This window comes from Balaenoptera ricei, chromosome 4 (assembly GCF_028023285.1).
Source record: "Balaenoptera ricei isolate mBalRic1 chromosome 4, mBalRic1.hap2, whole genome shotgun sequence".
NCBI classification, from domain to species: domain Eukaryota; kingdom Metazoa; phylum Chordata; class Mammalia; order Artiodactyla; family Balaenopteridae; genus Balaenoptera; species Balaenoptera ricei.
This window is the reverse complement of record NC_082642.1, coordinates 91,511,023-91,526,837: the sequence shown is the minus strand read 5'-3', so window position 1 is coordinate 91,526,837 and position 15,815 is coordinate 91,511,023. Positions and strand designations below refer to the sequence as shown.

The 15,815-nt window shown below is 47.0% G+C and overlaps 1 protein-coding gene across 13 annotated transcripts in view; it reads left to right on the top strand.

The window, feature by feature from the left end:
* KALRN (kalirin RhoGEF kinase) overlaps positions 1 to 15,815 on the top strand; it is a 655,749-nt gene that overhangs the window by 439,318 nt on the left and 200,616 nt on the right. For all 13 annotated transcript variants that reach the window (XM_059920949.1, XM_059920948.1, XM_059920941.1 and 10 more), the window contains exons 30-33: positions 366 to 556; positions 993 to 1,094; positions 2,418 to 2,560; positions 5,614 to 5,716. In XM_059920949.1, coding sequence (XP_059776932.1) covers positions 366 to 556; positions 993 to 1,094; positions 2,418 to 2,560; positions 5,614 to 5,716 — 539 coding nt within the window. The remainder of the gene's footprint in view (positions 1 to 365; positions 557 to 992; positions 1,095 to 2,417; positions 2,561 to 5,613; positions 5,717 to 15,815) is intronic.

The window sequence follows — 15,815 nt, the reverse complement described above, 5'->3', positions numbered from 1 at the left end:
GGTGATTCTTACCCACCCTAAAGTTTCAGAACCTCTATTTAAAGTGGCATGAATATAAATTGTTGAAGGCTTGTGCACCACGCAGTATAGGAGCAATCCTAGGAAGAGTCCTAGGAATGGAATGTAAGAAATGAAGCCACAACAAATGGAGCAGAGTCAAGGGCATTCAGGCAGGCAGTGTTTGTCCTCAGCCCCACTCCGAGCTCCAAGACAGGGATGGTGGGAGCTGTGGAGGGAAAAGGAAAGATGGGGTTTACTTTGCAGGAGGTCCCCGGCTGACAGTGGGGCTGGGGGAGGCTGCACAGGAGCTTTGCAGGAGCTTCCACTGATACTGGTTCTGGAGAGGAGACCTGGGTGTTTTTCAGGGTTCGACGAGAACCTGGACGTGCAGGGGGAGCTGATTCTGCAGGATGCCTTTCAAGTGTGGGACCCCAAGTCGCTGATCCGGAAGGGGCGCGAGCGACACCTGTTCCTCTTTGAGATCTCCTTGGTTTTCAGCAAGGAGATCAAAGACTCTTCAGGACACACAAAATATGTTTACAAGAACAAGCTACTGGTAGGTGGGGCAGGTGGGGTCAGATGAGACGCCCCATTTGCATAGTGCCCTTGGGTAGGAAGGGACCTTGAACACTTGGCTCATCTCTCCCCTGGCGCCACACCAAAGCCATCCTGGACAAATGAAAATGCATCCTAGTTGGAAAGCGCCCCCTCGACTCCCACCTTTGCATCTTAGAGTTCACCGTTCTTCTTCCAGTTGGCTTTGGGCGCCTCCCTCTTCACCTTCCCTCCCTGCCTACCTGCTCATCAGGCACGTGCCTGTAGGTCCTTGCATCCTGGGTAGAAGAACAGAACATCCGGTCTGTTTAAGTTTGATTGACAGAGCCCCTCCCTCGGTCCTCTCCTCTCTGTTGCCTTTCCCTTCCCAACCCCAGCCCTAAGTCTCCCCACTGCCTTCCCCTTCCCCGCCTCTCACAGGCATTTCCTGTCTACAGACCTCAGAGCTGGGTGTGACGGAGCACGTAGAGGGCGATCCCTGCAAATTCGCCTTGTGGTCTGGGCGCACCCCATCCTCAGACAATAAAACAGTGCTGAAAGTAAGTACTGCTCTCTGCTGGGCACAAGACCAGGGTTGGGGATAGCTGAAGGGAGCGCGGAGGGATGTGGGCAGGATCCACCTAAAAGCTGGGGCCTGGAGAATCCACCGGACCACTGGGCTTCTCTCTCGGGAATGGCAGCTTCACGTGGGTGTTGAGATGCAAATTCTATCATGAAAGTAGACTGAAATCTCAAGATGAGTGGTCTCCTCAGTCCAGGCACCTGTTGGAGCATGGAGGGAAGAAGGCAGGGAATGGCCTCAACAGGGCCCACTTAAATACGTTCTGTCCATATGGCTCCTTCAAGTGGCAAGGCCAACAGATGACCCTTTGGTAAACAGCACCTTGATTTGCTCCACATTCACTCAGCATTTATTTTCCTGAGCACCTTCCACGTGTAAGGTATTCTGCCCAGTGCTGTGGAGGATGACTACGTATGGGATATGAACCCAGGCCTCTGGGAACTCATGTTCTAGAAGCTCTAGTGAATCATACTAACGTGGGAACTGTGCTGATTGAGAGCAGTGTTGAGAAGGGGCCTTAGGAGTCACCTCAGCTCCCCAGGCTGCACGTGGCCTGGGAACTGAGTCAGTGCCTGTGGTCCTGTTAGTGTAACCGAGGAGAGATCCTGCACACGGTGCACCCACCAGTCACGTGCTTACCAGGGAAGTGCCCATCCCCAAGGAAGAGATGGGCCAGCCCTGACCAAGCTTCACACTTGTTTACTCTGAATCGCCAGCATAAGTGCTACCTGACATGAGGCAGAAGTACCTGAGAAAACTTCCATGAAGACAAATGGGGTATTCATGGAGTGGTAGCAGTGCCTTCAATTAACAGGTTTACCAGGCTAAAAACCCAGGACTGACTTTCAATCAGTACGAGCCTATGTAGCCATATAGGTGTTGAGCCTCCTGACGTATATCCAGTTATACCAGTTGGTAAATGGCTGCTGCCTCCAAATGCCCCCTTGCTGCCCCTCCCGTACTCCCCAGACCTCCTCAGAATCTAGTAACTGAAGTGTTAACCCTTGGCCCAGCAGGGGCAAATATCAGTGTTGGTCAGTGCCTCCCAGGTTATTAAATACTTTGAAAATCATCCCTTAGAAATCTACATTGAGTCTTGGGGTCATAGGCCTGTTCTAGGAGTTGGAGAAGCATGTCCCTGGGATTGAAGAGTCACAAGTATAAAACGAGAGAAATAAACCCCTCCAACATTTGGTACCCTTGAAGATGATGGATTAAGCCTGCAAGAGGAGGGTTGAGAACTGTTTCAGTGGATTGAAGGGAAATGAGATTCTCACTCTCTCTCCCTGTGGCACTCCAGGCCTCCAGCATAGAAACCAAGCAGGAATGGATCAAGAACATACGCGAGGTGATTCAAGAGAGGATCATTCACCTGAAAGGAGCTTTAAAGGAGCCAATTCAGCTCCCCAAAACACCAGCCAAACAGAGGAACAATAGTAAGAGGTAACCAGCGTCTCTGCCCCCAGCACAGCCTCACCAGCTTCCGGGAGTGGGGGTGGGGTGAACCTTTGCTTCCACGGGGCGGTGGACTCTGCAGGCAGCAACCCTCTCTGTGACACCCCACTGAGTTCTACCTAAGAGGAGTCACCTCTTTAAGCATCTCACCCGTTACTGTCAATTACATTCAGCAGGGCTTCACTGGGCACCTGTCCTCTGATAAACACTGTGCTGGGTGCCCGGGGAAGATAAAAGGAAGTGTAAGATGAGTCCATTCCCTCAAGAACCACCTGACAGTCACGTCTCACACGTGGAATAGTTAGACGAGAAGAAGCAGGACCACCCGTAGGGACAGGAAATGCTGCAGGCATCAAGGAGAGGGGACTTTGGATGAGCGCTGGAGTGAAGTGTCTGGGGAAAGCCTTGGCAAGGAGGTGGCTTTGAGTCGGGGCTCTCTGGACTGGCTAGACAGCCAAAGGACTGTAATGTGGGGGTGGTATGGTGGGACTGTCACTGCAGCTCTTACTGCAACCCCCAAGAGTCCTCATCTTCATTCATCTGAGATAAGCAATATGATGGGGCTTATGAAGAGGACTTATTTTTTATATCTTCATCTCTCTGGGCCCTTCTGAATCCGAGTTTTCCTAAGACCAGTGGATGACTGCTTAAGTATTTCTTTCTCAAGTCTCCGTGTTACAGTCACCTACAATGACTCTTTTGGAGGGCACTTCAAGAGAAAGCATATAAAAACTTCATATCAGTTTTGGAAAAGAATAAACAAAACAAAAACAGAGTTCTGGAGGTGATGGATGTTGGTGATCACAGGCTGTCCTCTCCTCTCCTATTCATGAATGGACTAAATTCAGGAGATTTTAGTTGACCCTTTGGTGCCAACCAGGATACACAGGCTTGGGAGCCACCAAGGGAGGTGGTAGCCAAAAGAAGGGTGTGGCTAAGGTAGAGAGAGATTCCTCCAGGAGGCAGGAGCCCCAAGACCAGCATGGCCAGGATAAGGTCCCCTCTCGGTGCTGAAGGAACAATTATGAATGTGTTAGGGAGGGGTTATTTTGATTTCATTTACCTTTGTCCACAGTCCAGGTAAGGGGCAGACTTAGTTTAGCAGTAGAGACAGACCCTGCTGTAGGAAGCCCCTACTTCAATAAAGAAGAGAGAATGGAAACAGTTATAAGGAACTGAAGGTCCAGGACCATGGTGGGAAGGCTATTCAGGTGAGCTTATCTAGGGTTACTCTGCAAAAAAGCCCCTTTTTCCTATAGTAGGAGAGTTTGAGCATCTCTAGAACATGGGATGGACATATCTTGGAAATGTCTCACACCTTTTCTTGGTCATTGTCCTGTGATGAGAGGGGGAGAAATCTTGGCAGTCTCTGCAGAGAATAGCCAGGCATTGTGTTATTTCATTAGCTTGGCTCCCTGCATATGGGGACAGAGTTTACAGAGGAGTGGATTGGCTTGGGTAATACAACCCACACTCCTGGATGGGCTCCCCACATCCCCCAGAACTGGTCTCGTCTGGTGTGGACCAGAAGGGCCTGCAATGGGCCAGAATAGTGGGAAGCAGAACGTACAGCCAGCTCTCAACTGTCTACAAATGGTGGGGAGCACTGGTCCAGATATCTGAAACAACAGATGATCTGAAACTCCTTTGTTTTTGGTTTTGAAATACATCACATAATTTCTTTCTACAGCAGATTTTCTTTCCTATGAATCTGTGGCTTATATTATTAAAATAAATTGGCATTTCCCAAGCCCACAAATGGTGGTGAGAGAGCAATTGACTTAGAAGTATTCTGGGTGGGAGAAAACTCTTTTTATGACTAGCAGACCCAGTGTATGTACATTGGCATCCCATGTATGCCCACATGCACACACGTGTCCACACACACTCACACTCCAGATTGTAATTATTTAGACTCTGAGCTTCGGTATATGGGATATGTTGCCCATGTGGTAACACTGTCAGACACTGAGTTCCCATTTCCCCTAAGGCTATACTTCTCCATAAGCAGAATCAGGGGTGTGACTTTCACAAAGACCTCCATAGGAAGAGCTGTCACTTCCTGGGCTGGTTTACCCAACCCCTGGCCCACATCTCCAGTTTTTCCTGACACAGACCCTTCAGCCTTCACCAGTTCCCAGGCATCTAATCCCCGTTGGCCAGAGCTTTGGGTTCAGTGTAGGATTAGGACCCAGTTCTAAAGCTGGAGAGTTGAGGGAGCATTTGAATGGGACAACAGTGTGGTCCAGGGGCCCAGGAAGGGGTCCAAACGTCAGGAGTGCACTTAGGAGACTATCTTATCAGGCACTCAGGAGCACAGCTGGCTCAAAAGCTGCTGCAGAATCTGTGACTGTCCTCTTATCTTTGAGAAGATGCCTTGGTCTTCTGTGTTAATAAGAAATCATCATAAATAAGCATGAGATCACCAAGCCCCACCAAAATGAAGGCAATAAACTCCTCCAGACCCAGGAGTTGAGGGTCCGACCTTCCCAAGGATAATCTCCCCTGGAGAAGGTGTCCCACCCCATTTTCCTGAGCAAAAGAAACACAGGTCAAAAACATATCTTCTCAGTTCTCTTCTCTTTATAAGCCAGCTATAAACCACCCCCCACCCTGTTACAGCATACAGAAAATCTATTAGAATACCCTGAACTCTGGGACTGTTGCAGATGACCCAGGCAGCTGGAGAGAAGCCTAGCTTCTAAGCAGGACATACTTTTTCCTACTGCCTTTTATAGACCCATTCCTAGTGAAAATAAGTAAATAGCTGCCCACTCTGCACCGTGGGCCAGAGGAGTTATGGAGAGGAGTCATTTTGTGTTCAGTTATCAACATAGTGATTATGTATTTGCTAAGTGCAAGAAGTGACATCATTGAAAATTACATGGGGCTGCTTCCTTTCGTGGGATAATTTTAGGCACATCCCTGCTAGAAAGTGCTACGGCTCTGCTCCGCCAGCCCAGCTGGAAACCCTTGTGTGCTCTAAGCCCACAGTCGCTCCCCCCACCCCCACCCCTGTTGCTTTTCTCTTCTTCCTGCAGGGATGGAGTGGAGGATGTTGACAGCCAGGGGGATGGGAGCAGCCAGCCAGACACCATCTCCATTGCCTCTAGGACCTCTCAGAACACAGTGGACAGTGACAAGGTAGGACAGCGCCCCAACCTTCCTTCCCCCAACACTTCTTGTTGGCGTAACCACCCCTGGAGAGTTAACCCCTAGAGGAATTTCTCCCATGGTGGAGCCTGACCTCAGGAGCCAGTGGTCTCTTTGTGCCGGCCAAAGGGGAAGGAGCAGGGCTGGAGGAGGTATGTCACAGCATGGAGATCTTGTCTGAGGGGACGGAAGATTGAGGTGGCCAGCCAGACCTCTCACGTCAAGAGAGTTTAGCAGAACTGGCGAGGGTGGAGAGTGAGTCTGGGTTTCCTCTCCTTCTGAGATGCCTCACCGGCGCTGCCTGGGCTGCTCTACCTTCTGGGAGGCTGGAACTCAGGGAGCTGAGGCTGGGATAGTTTCCAGAGACCTAAATTTAGACCAAGATCAGTGATTTGGGAAATGGCCACAGAGATGCTGGTTGGAAGGGGCCTCCTATCCGAAGAGGCTCTGGTGGAAATGATGCCCTCCTCTGACCAGAGTATTGGGGCTCAGTTCCTGAGGGCCAGAGGACCAGGAAGTGGTATTTGAAGCGGCGTGGAGGGATGTAGTTGTCTCAGGAGAAAACCTGGTCACTTGCTTGCTTACATTTAGGAGCAAGTAAGCAAAAGTTAGGAGCTCTGATGGGGAGCCAAAGAAAGGAGAATGTAGCAAAGACTCAGTGCATTTGCTCAAGCTAGCGGAGGAATTCAGCGGTCTGAATGTGCAGCAGGGATGGGGAAGGCTCTGTGTCTGACCCTACTCTCATTTGCTTACCTCAGGGTCGGAAGAGTTTGAGATGATCATTTTCTGAACACTAGGGACTTTATTAATAAAGGTATGGGTTTACAAGGACCATTTGGCCCTAGTTTCTAGACCTAGTATTTTGGCCTTAGTCCTTCAGCCTCAGGCAACAAGCTGTGTCCTCGCTTCATTTTAGTTTTCTAAGTTAGGGGCATTTTTAAAAGATAACCTGCATTCATTAGGATTTTTCCTAATTTTTTTCTTACTGGGAAAAAAAAAAAAAAGACTATGCCCCCAAACCTCCTAAGATCATGGTGCTAAATCATGCTCTAGACTAGTGTGCAAGGACATGCAAGGTAATTAATTCTATTTGACGTCCTGCCTTCAAGTTTCTAAGCCACTTTTGACTATCAGAGTGGATGGAAAATTGTTTTTTTTCTACTTGTAAGACATACAAAGAAAACTATTTCTGTACTTTCCTTTCTCCTCTGATCTGTTGTTTAGAAATATAACCTAGAGTGTCCTATGAATGAAAGTGTTTATTTTTAAACAGTCAGTGGGTGGTAAGTGAAGTGCATGTTTCCCATGTTCAGACATAGTAGCCTATTCATTCCATGGTCTGGGGGATGCCTCCCTTCCAGCTGCTGCTTTGTCTTCCCCGCGGCCCTTAAACAGACACCTCTGCCAGAGACAGCTGTCTTAGGAAGCCCTCGGCTCCAACCTTTCCTTGTCCTCTGGCAAGGTGAGTGTGGTTAGAATAGAACGCCTCTGACAGCAGGCATTTCTTTGTTAATGAGGAACCCTGGTACTTACATATTATCCACAAGTAAGGAAACTGACGCCCAGAAAGACTGAGTGACTCGTCTAAGAAAATCCTAGTAGTGAGTGGAAAAGCAAGAACCAGAACCCAGGTCTCCCTGATTCACTGTCATGTTTTTCCCTCACTCTTAAAGTCAAAGCTTTGAGCTCCCAATGCTAAGATGAACTCAGCTGGCCAGACCTTCTGCACATGCCACAAAAACATCAGTCACATATTCGTGAAAAAGCACCCACCACATGCCAAGCTCTGTGCTGGATACTGTAGAGACATGTGGATGCTTTGTTGAGTGTGAATCCTTATATGTGTAATTTTCGTTTCATGTATGTCTCTATAGCCGGGCTCTTAAGCCCTGATGAGGGCTGGGATTGTGTCTGTCTGTTTCATGGCTGTACCCTCAGCACACAGCACACATGGATGCTCAGGAAGTACTTGGGGAATGAATGAACGGAGGGAGTAGAGAACTCCGGCATGAAGAGGAAGCTAAAACAGGTGGTCTGAAAGCAGCCAAACATACAAATATTATACTTTTAAATATGCTAAAGAAGCCTAGAAGTTTCCTTACTTGCAAGCAGAAAGCTGCAGGTAATGTTCCCGGCCTGTTGGGAACATTAACCCTTAATTACCTTCTCAGGCCTTGCGAAACATGGGCAGCGGGTTGGGAGATGAAGAAAGATTCTGTGCTCTGACACAAAACCTGGAAAATTGCTTAGAAATAGTCAGATAAAGGGAGGGCCTGTCTGTGACCTTGCACTTCAGTTAGAATGTTCTTACTCTTCTGACACTGGGCAGTGAGATCAGGACAGCCAGGTGTCCCCTTGACCTGCCCTGTCCTTCATCAGAGAAGCCATTTATTGGTATCTTTGCATTCATAGATGTTATCAACAGAGTTAAATTTCCCCCTATCTGTACCCGAAGACCAGGAAACTGGTCTCCATTGGTTTCTAAGTGGTCAGGTGAACAGACTCTGGAGAAGAGAAAGAGCCAGTGGGTTGATTCAGGTAGGCTGAGCCACATTCAACAGAAGGGCAAACAGGGCGGCTGTGGGGAGAGGACGGGGCAGAGGCACCTCACAGGGATCAGGGTCATTTTATTGGTGAGTTTCTAGGAAAGGCCCCAGTCTTCCTCTTCTAATCCAGAGGAGTGAGAGTCGTAGCACTGTGGGCTGGGTAGATGGTAAATGTAACCACTAAAGGGCCATGACAGACGACCTTGAGGAGCTGTGGGGCCCCGAGGCCCCTCTGCAATCGCCTTGTGTGTCCTCTGTGCGCTGGGGTGGGGTGGAAGGAGTTTGGACACACCTGGATTCAAATCCCAGCTCTGGCACTCACCCTCTGTGTCACGTTGCCTGAGTTACTGCACCTTAATTCCCTGACCTGTAAAGCAAATACCCATCTCACTGAGTCCTTGGGAAGGTTAAGTAAAATATATTTAGTTGGCATCTATTAGACATTCAGTAAAGGTTAACTTTCCATCCTTATGAGAGGGGAAACAGAAGTTTAGATACTGTGGATAAGAGTGCACAATTATTAAGCAGACTGAGGATCTTTGGAGGTTCTTGAGTAGAGTTCTGCCCTCTGGGTCCTTCGTTCACTAACTGTCAGTAGGTCTTTTTCTATATTAGACCTGAAGGGATGGAGCATCAGTTTCCTTGTCTGTAATAGAGCAACTTTACTCCTCTTCCCATTTGCTAGCCCTTAGAATCTAAGGCGTATCTATTTGTAGTTAGCATCGGCTCGTGGCTTATTTTATTATCCAATGGGTTATGGTCCATTACTGCCAGGTATTTCATTTTAATCCTCAGATTGTATCACCTTTGGCCAGTGGTAACCCCTAAGGCTTTAGATGTTTGAAGACAATTGTCTTTTCTCTTAATCTTCTTTGTTTAGAAGTCCTCAGTTTCTCCAACTATTCCTTGTATTAATGTGTTTTCCGACCCTTCCATATGCCTTCCTCTGGTTTACTCTAGTGTGTAATGATCTGTATAAAATGGGACCTCCAGAATGGTATATAGTACATTAGGTGTGATCTAACCGATGCAAATTCATCTCCTTGTTCTAGAGCTACTATGCCTGCCCTCCTCCCTAAGAAAGTTCACCGTGTCTAGTAGGGTGTACAGTGCTGGCTCATAAAATCTCCTTGCCTATTTCCGTGGACCGCCCTTAATTCGGCAGGTGACTTAGTAACCTGAGTGTCAGACTACTTAATATCTATTACATTTTCTCTTGTTTAGTTCCATCCATAATCCAGTATGTTTTGAATATAAATTATTCTGTCCAGTATGTCAGCTGCATTTCCCAGCATTATTGGCTAAACATACGTTTTGTGGCTTCATCCAAATTCTGGCTAAAAAGACAAGGTTGAGAACAGAAGACCAATGCCCGGCCCCTCCTCATTTCCCACCCAGGTTTTGACACTTGGAACCCTCCTTGTCTGACTCTTCTTTCTAGGAAAGGGAACTCCCCCACTTTTCTCTATAACAGAGAACCTGGGATTGCTTGTGGTAAATCCTCCCTTGATGAGGAACCAGTCTAATATTATTAATTCTGCATTAAACGCTGACAAAGCCAACACGGGTGCCTCAGTAAATGGCATGAATAAGCTTTCCCCAAAGTTGCTTTTGTTCATCTCTCAAATAGGTCTGCATAATTAGGTTCTACCTTGCCCCTGTCCCATGTAAAAGTGTCATTTCCCTGAAGGCAAATGGATGTGCTTACTTTGTTCTATAGAGATCTGGGTCTGAGCCCCTTCCTATTCTGTCCAGAATATGCGCATACTACTCTGGACATTCCACCGTAAAGACTCTTTTGCTTATACATGTATTAAGTGATGGAGCTTTGCAACCACACTTCAAAGACATCCAGAATTATAGAATTCGAGTCAAGCAAGGCTGAGTTATGAGGTGGCAGTGAAGAAGTGTCTTGTATTTGAACACGATGCATGTCTGCTGAATAATTACCAGCTAATGGTACAGAAACAGCCATCTGGACAGCGACAGTCCCTGTGCATGTATAATATTTGCCACTTAGACTAGGCGTGCTGGAGACGTTCAATAAATGCTTATTGAATTGAACATTACAGACACCTCCTAGTAGGGTTGCTCTTCATCCAAAATACACTATGAATTTCTAGACATGTCCAGACTGGCTGGAGACAGGGAAATTGAGTTGTGAGTGCTAGTCTCTGCAGAAATTATAAGGGAAAGAACACTGCTGCAACATCCCAGGGCTGATTGTGATTTTAAGGAGGGATTTCAAAAGCAAGCAAATGTGATCTAAGGTACAAGGTGGGCTGATAATGACAATGTACTGAAGGGGGACGGGAGATGCCTGGAGAAGCCTGGAGGTTCCAGGATTTAACTCAGAAGCTTTTAAACTCTCGACTGTCAAATCAATATAATGGGTCATGACCAAAATTTTGTTTTCTTTTTTTTATTCATTCATCTATTTTTTCTTTATAAACTCTTTTTTTTTTTTTAATTTTTATTTTATTTATTTATGGCTGTGTTGGGTCTTCGTTTCTGTGCGAGGGCTTTCTCTAGTTGTGGCAAGCGGGGGCCTCTCACTATCGCGGCCTCTCTCCTTGCAGAGCACAGGCTCCAGACGTGCAGGCTCAGTAGTTGTGGCTCACGGGCCCAGCTGCTCCGCGGCATGTGGGATCTTTCCAGACCGGGGCTCGAACCCGTGTCCCCCGCACTAGCAGGCAGACTCTCAACCACTGTGCCACCAGGGAAGCCCCAAAATTTTGTTTTACCATGTGGGAAGAAACGCTCTAAAGTCAAAGGATTCCTACAAGGTCGCTCACTGCAGTAACGTGAAGCCTCTGACACGGGGGGGCAGGGCAGCCTGGCTGCAGAAGCCTTCTGGGAATAGACCTCTAAAGAGCCTCACCTGGTTTATCAGAACCTGGTAATCCTGACACATGCACTCTGGGAGCACAAAGCAGGCCACTAGGTGCAAGGGCTGTAGTCCGAGAGGGTCCAGCTCATGCTTTGGTGAGGTCCCAACCCCTGAGTTGGCCTATGCCATCTCTCTTCGTACATGCTCTGTGTTGAGGGCCCACTTACTCCACAGCAGGTGTTGCTCTCCATGCTGAGAGTACAGCAGTGAATGAAACAAGGCCCTGCCATCCTTTGGCTTATTGTCTTATAGGGAGGAAAGGTAAATAACCAGAAAGAGAAAGGATGGCATCCCTAGTCTTCTGCTAATAGCATCAGAGATAAAAGACTTCTAGGTTTTTCTTGTAAGAAAAAGTGAGCTAATGCTGCAATTGGAAGAACTCAAATTAAATGTAAGAAATTAGTTTCCTTGTAAGGATTAGTGTTGATCGGGGGACAGATGACGGAGGGGAAAAAATAGAATCTCTTCATTTAAATGGGCTCATAAATAGAAAAACCCTCCAGAGAATAAGGATGGATATAGAGCTTCTTGGGAGGAAGGAGAGCAAACTGGGTCCCATTCCCTAGAAGCAGAGTCTGAGACCGTGATTCCTATGCATGTAGTTTATTAAGGGTGTGCTTTCAGGAAAAGAGGCAAGAAACAGGGGCCACTGCAGAAGGATCTAAAGCAAATGTGCATGTGGTTTCAGCTGGAGTCTAGCTCAGTCTGATCCCTCCTGGACCTGGAGCGTGAATTGCACCCAGAATTTGCCCCACCTTCGGGCAAGGGGCCTGGCCTTTTGTGATAGCTGTGAGCTGTTAGCAGCCAACATGCACAAGAGCTGGGGCATGGGAACCGCAGCAGGAAAGAGGATCTGAGTGGGCTGCAAAGGCGTCTACTGCACAGAGGAAGGGGATGGGTTTGGGGACCAGGCATGGATTCAGTCCCCGGTTGTTCACCATCTGCAGGACCTTGAGTGGGTCATTTAATCATTTCATGCCTCAATCTCCAAGTCTGTACAGTGAAGGCAATGGTTTCAGCTTCCTGCGATTTTGAAGGGCTAGCCAAGATCTGTGTGAAAGAGGGTGTGAAGCAGAGGAGACATGCGATGGGTAGGTCGCTGTCCGGGTGACTATAGGCGACTGGCATGAGAGAAAATAGCATGCTCCCTGGAGTTTTAAGGGCCTACAGATCACTGGCTTTCGCCACTAAGGAGAAAAACCAAACATCTGGAAATGCGGAGACTCAACAGTGTTAGGACTAATAAAAATCCTATCAGTTCACACGATGTAATATTTTTCACTTAACAAATTCTTAAAAACCATCAAGATGATGCAACACACCAGCAGGATATAACTTGTTATAAAGAGAAAAATGCATTATGAGCCATATCCCTAGATTTTTTGTGTGTGTATAATATACACAATTTCATGATATATTTGGGTGAATGACCTCTATTTTGTTGCTACTATTTTAGTTATATTAGATTAAATAAAATTATAAAAGAAGACATGCTTTTTTAACTCCCATATCTGTGTTAATATAGAAGAAGGTAAAAATAACCCAAAACAATAGCTAGTAGATACATTATAAAATATATTGCAACATATGATTTGGTATTTGAGAGAACACAGAGAGACCACTGGTACATTTTCTGGTTGGAGAAAAACCAGAGTTTTTGTTTTGTTTGTTTGTTTGTTTGGTTGGTTTTGTTTTGAATTTACCTTCAGATATATCCAAATAAGACAGTGTAATACAAATCTACTACAAATGTATCCAAAAGAATTTAATGGACAACTCAGCACATACGTAAGGAAGTACTTGACCTTAAAAATAAATGTATGAGATAATAAAAAATAAAGTTATTGATCATCATTTAAAAAAAAAAATCAAGATGGGCCCCCCAAGGTTGAATCTCCAGAATGAGATTGTGACAGCGTGTGACATTTAGCCGTGGGGCCTGAGCAGGTGACCCATCTGCTGGCGATCCAGCCTATTAAATGCACTGTGTTAAAAGCTAGAAAAAGAAAACGTGATGCGTCTCCAGGAGAGAGTCCTCAGCACTTCTGTTACTCTGCCCTTTGTCTCAGGGCCCTAAAATGTTTCTTAGCGGGAGAGGTTTATGTTGCCTCCCATCTATGGACAGAGCACTTTCTAATCCTTAAATAAATACCTTTGAAGAGTATATAACTGTACTCCTCGTTCCCGGGGTTTGGAGTGGATATATCTGAAACCTAAACTTGGACTTCACAAACTGTAATCTTGAGTCTCAGTCGTACCCCACGCCTAACAGTACAGTGGGTTGGAGTTGCTGTATGAACCCCAGGTAGAGGCATTCTGATTTTCTCAAGAACTTGGTAGTCACTCCAAAGTAGGAAAAATGCCATCTCCACTTTAAAGGTTTAAACCCAAATTGTGATTTTTTTTTTTTCTTTTTAGTTTTCTGAATAATCCAAGTTCAGGACTAGGTTTGAAAATAACTTTTTTTCCTAGTGTGGTCCCTTTGTTACTTTGATCCATGGTGGGCGGGAGAGATGGCAGCAGGGAGCAACAAAAAGCAGAGGACTCCCCGGTCCGCCTCTCTGTGGCTGCTCTGTCACCTCCCAGAAGCCCAAATCCATCCTCTCCTGAGCAACATTCAACACAAGACAAATGTGCTGGCTTTTCAGAACGAGTCTTTAAAGTGCAAGGAGTTGAGGTCACCTGTTTTCCTCTAAATGAAAAGTTGCTCAAATAAATGACTGGCTTCCAGCCTCACACACAGCCCAACAGTGTGAAAGACACAACTGAGGTTCACGGGGCAAAATCTCTCATGACAGCATTATTTTACTTAATATTTGACTTACACTCCAGAGCTTGAAAACCTCCCTGGAGAGGCCCACCTTTAACGTTACCAATCAACTGAAAAAGCAAATAAGCTTCGTAACACACAGCAGCCGATGGACAGTTTGCTGCACACAGGCAGATCACAGGAAACCCCAGAGCATCGCGCCGCACCAACCTCTTGGTTTCTAGTGGCGGCATTGTGCAAGTGTATGTTCCAGAAATAAGGAAATTGCAGAAGGTGATTTGCCAGTAGATTAGATCTCTATGTGATAGCTGCAGGGGTGGCCAGAGGCCAGATTTGACTTGGGGTAAGTTTGGAATTTGGAAGCATAGAAGCTCAGGGAAGAATGGAACCTGAGAGGTCCTCTAGCCCTCTGTCTCCATCCTGTTTAAAGGGAACAAAGTGACTTGCTCAGAGTCACAAAGCCAGTTCATGGCAGACCTCAGACTCGAAACCAAGTCACTCTCCTGCCTGTTCAATGGGATTAAAAACATAGTACTTTTGTAGTAACCCTGATAGTTCAGCTTCCAGAACTTTGTAGCAAAAAGCAAACACAGTTGTTACTGGCTTCTTCTCCAGCTGCCTCTATACCATCCCGCCCCAGCCCCAGCAAATCCACAGCAAAGTAAAGTACAAAGAGGTTCTGTAGGCCAGTCCAGTGTCTCCGGGGCTGGCATATGGCAAATGGGAAAGATACCTTCCAAGTATTAATGCCTGTCACAGAGTCTTTGATAGCAAGTACTTGTGACTCATATAGTGGCCTTGGTGGGAGTGTGATTCTGCCCCAGAAGAGTCTTCAGACCTCTCAAGACAAATTCCCCGTCAGGCTCTGAGAGCTGGCAGGAGGCACTGCGGCAAGGCTGACCCCTGCCTCCAAGCTGCCTGGGGCAGTGAGTCTCCAGAACCAGCTCAGCCCTGCCGCAGCCCAGCACAGATCTGAATTCTGTTTCTAAAAATTTTGGTGGAAGGAGAAAGCAAATCTGAGATCAAGCCAAGATGTGAAAGTGGATTAGCTGGCGACAGTCCAAGGCAAACAAGACCCAAGTGAGTACACTGCTGGCCGGCCGGACACACTGGGGACGAGGGGCCCGAAATGGGGAGATGGCATGTCCGGGGAGAGGGGCGGGGGCCAGCTTGGAGGCTGCAGGCAGAGAGAGAAGTGGCAGCTTTCAGGGCAAGGGTTTTACTGGAGTATTCTGCACAGACTTCTTGGCATATCACTTACCCCACTACCCTTTTCTCCTTCTGTGTGAGTTAAAAAGATCTTTTAGTGAAGAACAAGATGACTGAATCTACCTTCTTAAAGACACTGGTAAGAGGGAAACAGGTTGTAGGAAATACTGTTCTTAAAAAGTTGTGCTCCTGGATGACTAAGAGTGACACCAGGAGTGTTGGTATCTGCAGGCAGGCTCTCCCTGTGGGTGTGAAAATTAACTCTTCTAGAAATTTCAAGCAGAAGTGTTGCTAGAAATGAACGTCTAGAGCCAAAGCACTGAGATGAGCGTGGATGGGGCGGGCGAAGGTGGCTTTGCAGTGGCGGCTCCGCTTTAGCTGAGCTGCCTTCCCCCATGCGTGCTGTGCTGTCAAACATGACGTGTTTTCTGTGGCCATAACATAGGAGTCTTAAGAAAAGCCTGTTGGATAGACAAGTGGATAAATAGTATCCTGTTTCTTTATCTTGACCTTAGATTGAAAATGCTTGTTTGGGTTTTACCTGCCTGGAAGCTTAGCTTCACTTCCTCACTGCTGATGGCTACTGGCAACCTGTCTGCCACAACTAGTGGGATGTGGTGGCCACTGGATGGGGATGGGGAGATCTAAGCATTTGAGGCATTGGGGTGAGACGAT